Here is an 8,099-nt window from a genome sequence, read left to right on the forward strand (position 1 = left end):
CTCCCGTATAAGCATACAGATGGACACACAAGCGATCAGATGACCGACGTCAACATGTCTCCAGGACGAACCTGACCGCAACGATCTTGCAGCAGCGCAGAGGCAATCATCGAGCCCGGCCAGCTAAACCAGGCCTTGCTAGTGCACTCCCCGGTATGGCCATCCACTGCTTCCGAAAACAGCCCATCGGGGAACATGGCGCCTTGAATCTTCCGCCATGCCTGTTCCCTTGCCTGGAGATCGCCTCGCATCTCGGCGAAAACGAGCTCCTGGAAATAACCCAGGGGCCATGGCCCGCGGGTGTGGACACTGCCGAGACCGCCATAGGGTCCGTCGCCGTAAAACCCTCCTTCGTTCGCGGACGACAGACCAAACTCCATCGCGCGAGTCCAGATGGCAATGTCTTCGGGGGTGTTGACGAATCCCCACTCCGGCGCGAACAGGGTTGGGATGTCGTTGGCGTCGTGATAGAAGACGTGTCGACCGGCGCCGCTGGTCAGGTAGGCGAACATTCGTTCGTTTGTCTTGGGGTTCACGGAGACAAAATGTTTCATCGTCGCGGAGAAGATATTCTGAGCAAGATTGCGCAGGCGAGAAGGGTGAAGCTTGGAAGCATCAATGTTGATACTATCTCCCAAGGCCTCGATCAGTCTCGCTAGCCGAGTGAAGGTGTACCACAGGAGAACGTGGCTCGAGAAGTGGAATGGAAACTCCACAGGGTCATCTCCAGGGGTCTCGTCCGTGGGAAAGAGGCCAGACTCGCTGTCTTGTCGCGATTCGAGTAGGTCGACAATGTCAGCGACGGTGCCCTCCCGAACGATCTCCGATACAAATTCTTTGGTCTCTGGGACGAACTCGAAATAGTCACATAGTTCCAGCAGTGGATAGCATTGCTGATCCAGCTGGAAAATGGGACGGTCCTTGGGGACGCCGTTGGCAACGTATGATCGATGCCAGAAACGGTGTGGGCGTTGGGCGTCGCGGAAGACCCAGTGAAGATGGCCTTTGACGTTCCGCAGGATCTCCTCACTGTACTCTTTTGCTGTCGTCGCGTCCGCTATTTTGTTGAGATTCTTGTACACCTCGAGAAGAAAGCGGATTTGCCAGTAATTGTCCCGATTCCAGCCCAGAGGAAGCGCGACATGATCGGTTATCACGCAAGTGCTTTTGTCAGAGATCGGTATCATGCAGTTTCCGAGCACGTATTCGAGATTTCCGAGAACGATCTTGGACGCTGCTGCGTCTTGGAATCGCCATTTGCAGGGTTGACGAGAGTTGCTACGGATGTCTTGTCTGAATTGTTGGGAAAGTGAATTCCCAATCTGCGGCAAAAAGCTGACAGTGAAGGTCAGCCCCGAACCAGGCGCGATTTCAACCACTGCGGTGGACTCTGCTTTGACAGGTTCGTCGTAGAAGGTCTTCTCCGTGACGTCGAGATCAAAAGCAATCCCTTCAGGAGAGCTGCACCAAACCCGGCCCTCGACAGAGGCGCCCAGATTGGGATTGTGCAGCGAGAAACTGCTCCCATCCCTCGCTGCCTTGAACACGTTCTCTGACTTTGGAATCGGTATCGGCCCGCCTTCAGTCAGCTGGCCGTACGACGCGCGATTGAAGCTCATGCCCAGATTCAACGTCACCGGAACCGAAACCGCTTGCGATGACGCTGTGGACAAGGCCGTGGTCTGTCTCACTTCGCCGGTCGTTTCGACTGAGAGGACCCTCCGCACATGGATCCCGCTGTCGAGTTCATAGTCCAACTGAATCTGTCGTCTGTCCCGGGCAGTCACGGCGGCATCGACTGGCTTGCCGTGGATGTGGACTCCGAAACCGGGTTTACCGTCTTGCATCCATTGCAGCATTCGCTTGCGATAGGCACGCACATAGGTTGGGTCGTAAAAGCGTGCGCCATCAAACTGTTCGTATGGAGAGATGACGGCGATTCCGTGCTGAGGATGGTAGAAACCAAGGTACAAAATCTAATGAGTTAATTGTTAGCTATGCTTGATGTCATCGCGGATAGACGGTTGGTGAGGCTCGTACCGTTCCAGCACGGTCTGTCGATATGATCCTGCCATTGGAACCCCAGTCGATGGTTTTCAACCGGGGTGAAGAGGCTGTAGCCTCCTGGTAGCTCCATGAACCCATTGCCGGTGTCGGGAGTGGTCAATTGGCACGAGTACGAGGGACGATGAAGAAACACGTAGCAGGCTTGACAGGACTGGACATCACGGTAGAAAAATAAGCCTCTCACAATCGCCAGAATTATTACGTATTTATTTTCTGAAAATATTCCATCATCGTAAGAACATGACCAGAGCCCCCGGACGGGGCAGCGTCCTCAACCGGGGCCTGTTCGGGTACGCGACCCGAACCGGCCATCCCGACTCTCTGGAATCGGTGTCCAGACCCCAGGCCAATGCCCCAGGCCAGCGCAGGCGTGCCCCGGCGAGCAGCGGTGATTGAGGCTCTTGTCGGGTACCTGAACCGGTCGGTCGGCGCGGTGGCGGCCGGGTACCGTACCCGGAATGCGGGACTCCACAGATCTGGAGAACGGCGCAGAACAGTCTGGAGAAGCTCGACAGCCGACGTCAAGAACTGTCTGAGCGTTCGCGAGAAGCATAAAAGCCGTCATGGACCGCCGTCCTGGGTCGTTCCTTCGGTGTGTTCCGACAGAGTCAACGCCTTGAACGAGTGCAGAACTTCGCCAACGTCGCCATGGAAAAGCACAACGCCAGCCACGTGGAGCTCGAGGACAGAGCGTCCCCCGGCAATGTCCCTGACGGCTATTATCCTACGACAGCAGAAGAGAGACGGCTGTCCAGAGCAGTGAACCGGAAGCTCGATATCTTTGTCCTTCCTTTTCTCGCCCTTCTCTATCTGTTCAATGGCCTCGACCGGTCAAATGTCGGCAATGCCGAAACGCAAGGTCAGACAGGCCATATCATGCAGAATGTATTGAGCTTATATGACGAGATATATACTGACTGTGCTTGAGCAGGCTTCTCCAAGGCGATTGGTGCCAAGTCCCAGGATGTCAACGATGCCGTCTCGTTGTTCTACATCACCTTTGTCATCTTCCAGCCGATCTCCGCGGGGGTTGGCAGGATCGTCGGAGCGAAACATTGGATTCCGTTCCTCATGGTATGTACGCTTTGGTCAGGCCGCAAGCATCCCGGCTAATCATCTCTACGCAGATTTCTTGGGGCACCTTGACCCTAGCCCATGCCTTCATTCATGGCCGAGGTATGATCTTTCGATAGATATTCATGTCACTGCTGTCATTGACGACATTCCAGGTCAGCTCATTGCTCTGCGACTCTTGATTGGACTGTTCGAGGCCGGTTTCTATCCCACGTGCGTTTTCTATCTGTCGACCTTCTACACCCGTTTTGACTTGGGTGTGCGGATTGGCTTGTTCTACGGCCAGTATGTCGTGGCTGGTGCATTCTCCGGTGCTATCGGTGCGTTTATTACCAGACCAAACTATTTATTCTGCCTCTAGTGAAAGACACTGACCTCTACCTAGCATATGGAATCTTTCAAATGGGGGGTCCTCTGGCTGGCTGGCAGTACTTGTTCATCATCGAGGGCGCATTAACCATGTTCATCGCCATCGTCGCCTGGTTCTGGCTTCCCATGGGTCCCGGCTCAGCATGGTTCCTCACGAAGGCCGAAAAGGAGTTTGCTGTGGAGAGGATTCGTATCGATAGCGAGAAATACGTGTTGAAGGAGTATGGTCCGGACGGCATTCAGAAGAGTTCCGAGCGGTTGAACCGACGGGACGTGATTGAGACGATAAAAGACTGGAAGCTCTGGACGGTCCTGATCTTCAATATTTGTGCGAGCGTGCCCCCTAATGCCTTTTCGGTGTTTCTGCCTTTGGTCGTCAAGGGTCTGGGGTATACGTCCCTTAAGGCGAATCTGGTGAGTATTACCCCAATGCTGTGCCCCTGCGTTTTGACAATTGTTTGCTGATCGATTCGCGCTATAGATGTCGGTGCCACCCTATGTCTGCGGTGCCGTAGGCCTGCATCTGTTCGCCTTCAGTTCGGACCGACGGTAAGTTCTCGCCGGCTCATCTCCTTGTCTCGCCATGGATAGTATACACTGGTACTAACGAGAATCTATCTTCTAGCAAGGAGCGCGGTTTCCACATCATCGCCGGTTTGATCATCTGCCTCATCGGTCTCATCATCACCGTCACCGTACTGAATAACGGCGTGCGCTACTTCGCATTGTGCGTCCTGCTGGTGGGAAGTTATGTCACTGCTCCGTTGACCGTGGCCTGGCTCAGCGGCAATACTCCTGGTAAGCACGTACAATGCCATCCTACCTCATATTCCGAGCATACAGTACAGTTTGGCTGACGAAGATCGCAACAGAACCCGGCAAACGCGCCCTCGTCATCGGCGTCAACGGCTTCGGGAACCTCTCCGGCGTCATCGGCTCGCAGCTCTTCAGCGCAAAGTACGCACCGCGCTACCTGGTCCCGTTCTACGCGACACTGGGCTTCATTGCCTTCGCCTTGGCCGGATACATCGGCTACCGGTTCCTGCTGCAGGCTGTCAACCGGTACCGCGCGCGCAAGATCGCGTCGTGGAGCCCGCAGGAGATCGAGTATGAGCGGGTGAATGACACGCGGCTGGGAGATAAGAAATATACCTTTGTTTACAGCTTGTGAGAAGATTTGAAATGTGTACAGTAGTAGTGTCATGACATGCTCTCGAGAGCATGGATGGCGGGACTTCTCGTCTGTGGGTCGTAAATAATTCGTTGAAGGTCATATGCCAGCTGCAGTTGATTTATATTCCAATCCACAGTATTTTATCTGCTTTCCGATGTCTGAAAAATAATGATAACTGGTCGTTTTCCTCATGAAGTTTCCAAAAAGGAATGCCATGACATTGCTTTGTAGCGAAATCTGCAGCGTCTGCCGGTTGCCACTGCAGAGCCATTCCCTTTGTTGCAATGCTTGCCCTTCGTGGATCGCAAACAACCTACCTACAACACAATCCTGAGTGCCAAGTAACTATATCAAGTAGATCACCGGCCGCCTGTCTTAGGGACAACGGCGTCATCGGACCCGGGGCATTAGTCGCCCGAGAATTCCTCCGGTCAATTGTCACCGTCGCATCGATCAAATCAATCGGCATTTGCACATGGCAGATTGCGGGGAAACGCGTGGGTCCGGAACCGTCTCAGGTACCAATTTTCCTCGAATTTGTTAAGCTATTTACTCCGTGCTCCGTGCAGGAGCCATAAACATAACTAAACGTCAGCAATTGGCGGCACTCCTCGACGCCGTGCCTACTGTCCTTCCTTGACGCTATTTCTAGCCAATGTCTTCAACCGGTATTATGAACTGATCTGGCATCCATCCAGTCTTATTTTTGATCGGTGAATCCTTCGACTGTCTACCATGGCCACCATTCTAGCCTTGTCTTCTCTCCTTTTCCAATCTGTATCTGCCGCCAAGGATGTCATTGCTGTACCAGAGACTACTGCCGCATCCACTGGCTCGCTATACTCATCGTTTGTCTCGTTGTCGATTGAACTGAGTAGCTTTCCTTTATATGCTGGCATGCCCGATTTGTCCTTCATCCTGGTTTGACTCTATTGACTGTTTGCTACTAGGAAACAAATCCAGTCCGAACGTCTACTCGTCGAATCTTCTTCAAAACATTGCCGACGCCCAAGGCGGCGATCTGCCCGTGATTCGGGTGGGAGGGAATTCCCAGTAAGATAATTCCTTATACTCAGCGAACTGAACAATCATGCTGAAAAGTCTGCAGAGATCGCGCCATCTATGACTCCTCTCTCACCGTCCCAACCGCAACCTCCTGTGCCGCTGATCCCGAAGCAATCCTGTGCATTGGAAACTCCCTCTTCGACTCGTACGGCGCCTTTCCCAATGGCACCAAGTACAGTCATGGCTTCAATCTCGCGGCGAACAACGCCTCCGGCTACGAAACGCTGACGGCAACCGTTCCCCTTGCGTGCCAGGCACTGCAGGACGGGCTGCTCGAAGTGTGGGAACTGGGCAACGAGCCCGACTTGTACCGAGGCAAATGGAGGCCGTCGGACTGGACGGAGGCAGAGTACACGACGGAGTGGCTGAATGGGACGGATCGGATCCGGACGCTGCTTCAGCAGTCCTGTCCGGAGCTGGCATCCCAACTCGCCTTTATGGCCCCGTCTCTCAGCAGTCCCGGGTCGGCGCTGAAGCTCAGCAACATCTTCGCCGCAGGGCTGGACAAGGAGAACACCGTCAAGCAGATCTCCGTCCACAACTACATGTCCGGCGCAACCTCCCCCGGCGTGACGCTGCAGAGCACACTCATGAACCACACTGCTGTCGTGCAAAGCATTACCAAGCACGTGCAGAATGCGCAATCCGTCGCCAGTGTCCCGGCCGACTATATCCTGGGCGAGCACAACAGTTTGTACGGGGGCGGCGCGGCCGGACTGTCCAACACATTTGGCGCAGCGCTGTGGGTGCTCGAGTTCTCTGCCTATGCGGCCTCGACGGGCGTCATTAAACGTCTTCACTTCCATCAGTCGCAGGGTGCGGCGTATTCCGCCTGGACCCCGGTGGGCTCTCCAGCGACGAATCCGCCATACTACGGAAAACTGGCCGCGGCGACGTTCCTGGGCGCGAGCTCGAACGTGCAGGTGAAGGAGGTTTCCCTGCCCGCTGGCAGTGACAGCGATCTCGACTCCGCCTATGCTGCGTATGTCGACGGCAATCTGACCCGTCTGGCGGTCCTGAACCTACGCCAATACGACTCCACCTCTGGCGGCGCTCGCCCGTCACAGAACTACACCATCCAAGTTCCTACAGGCTCGTCCTGGACGGTGAAGAGATTGACTGCGGCGGGAAGCGACGTGACGACAGGAGTGACGTTCAACGGGTTCGCGTACGAGTATGAGTCGTTGGGCCAGGCGGTCCGGGTGAACGGGACGACGAGCGACGAGAAGGTGACGGCGGATGAGAACGGCACGGTGACGATCACCGTGAGGGATTCTGAGGCGGTGATTGCGACGATATCATAAGATTTTTCTATATACGTTACAGGACTGCTCCTCTGCCGAGATGGAATTATTTGCCTAAAAAGCGAGTTTTCTGTACCTACAAACAGTACCCTCCAAATGTTGAACTGTATATAGAGTAGAGATATCTGGATGGAATTCAATTCCTCGCATATGTATAACTGTAGATCGTGGTCCTAATCCAGATATTCTTACACTTACATCTCAGCTGGAATAAATTTAACGAGACAACTTTCCCTGCTTCCATGCGACAGATAATGTCTAGCCATGATGACCTCTAGTTCTCATTCAGTACCACTCCCTGTCTCGATGTCTGCCCTTGTTGGTTTCTGTGAGGAAGAATCAGGTAGTATCCACATCTAGCCCAGTCCGCCAATCTAAAACAAAGATGTTTTATATAGCATCATCGTTCATACGGATATTTATCTTCATCCATACCTAAAATTGTTGAACTTCATCATTGTCGTTTGTTATTTTTATTTTAGAATGCCGAACTCCGGCCCAGGAGATCGTATCTGCGTTTCATTCTGGAAAACTTCCTCGAATGGATCCAACGGAACAGGGGCGGTTTCTATCTTAACTAATCAATCAATAAATTAGTCACAGATGTGTAGTTTTGATAATAGTAAAGGAGAACGATGCGTCAGGTAGCAAGAGGGCTCAAATCCGCTCCGTCACCTACCTATATGGTGATTCCGAAAGACCTTCCCACCTTGGTAGGTAATACTTGTGTCAAAAAAGCACTAAATAATTTTTCTTCTGCTGATACTTTTAGGTGAAAGGCCAAAAGGTGGCATCTTCATAGGAAGTTTGGAATTTTATATAATTTAACTTAAAACCCTATGTTATACCAACCTACGAAGAAATATCCCCCATAGCATTTTTGTTTTGAGACAAAAGAGAACTTGTTTTTTTTCTTCGCCCATTAATTTGCAGCGCTTCTTGGATAATATTAAACTAAAGGTGAGGCTGCCATCTTACGCCCGTAAGATGATCGGGGTGATTGATCTCCGACGGGCGGAACTCCGTCCGCATCGTGGCAAACCCTA

At 53.0% G+C, this 8,099-nt stretch overlaps 3 protein-coding genes across 3 annotated transcripts; 2 read left to right on the forward strand and 1 right to left on the reverse strand.

Moving 5' to 3' along the window:
• Nucleotides 1–35: 35 nt before the first annotated feature.
• On the reverse strand, nucleotides 36–2,145 carry T310_5084 (uncharacterized protein; the record flags this gene model as incomplete). Its single annotated transcript, XM_013472053.1, has 2 exons — nucleotides 36–1,976; nucleotides 2,041–2,145. 2 exons carry the CDS (start codon nucleotides 2,143–2,145, stop codon nucleotides 36–38), a joined length of 2,046 nt encoding a protein of 681 aa, XP_013327507.1.
• Nucleotides 2,146–2,715: 570 nt separating this feature from the next.
• T310_5085 (uncharacterized protein) lies at nucleotides 2,716–4,681 on the forward strand (the record flags this gene model as incomplete). Its single annotated transcript, XM_013472054.1, has 8 exons — nucleotides 2,716–2,926; nucleotides 2,999–3,141; nucleotides 3,195–3,243; nucleotides 3,297–3,461; nucleotides 3,527–3,924; nucleotides 3,992–4,059; nucleotides 4,136–4,308; nucleotides 4,383–4,681. The coding sequence occupies 8 exons, from the start codon at nucleotides 2,716–2,718 to the stop codon at nucleotides 4,679–4,681; spliced, it is 1,506 nt and encodes a 501-aa protein (XP_013327508.1).
• Nucleotides 4,682–5,419: 738 nt separating this feature from the next.
• On the forward strand, nucleotides 5,420–7,053 carry T310_5086 (Glycoside hydrolase family 79 protein; the record flags this gene model as incomplete). Its single annotated transcript, XM_013472055.1, has 3 exons — nucleotides 5,420–5,532; nucleotides 5,648–5,737; nucleotides 5,793–7,053. The coding sequence occupies 3 exons, from the start codon at nucleotides 5,420–5,422 to the stop codon at nucleotides 7,051–7,053; spliced, it is 1,464 nt and encodes a 487-aa protein (XP_013327509.1).
• Between the last annotated feature and the right edge of the window lie 1,046 nt (nucleotides 7,054–8,099).

This window comes from Rasamsonia emersonii (genome assembly GCF_000968595.1).
Source record: "Rasamsonia emersonii CBS 393.64 chromosome Unknown ctg1118621760236, whole genome shotgun sequence".
NCBI classification, from domain to species: Eukaryota; Fungi; Ascomycota; class Eurotiomycetes; order Eurotiales; family Trichocomaceae; genus Rasamsonia; species Rasamsonia emersonii.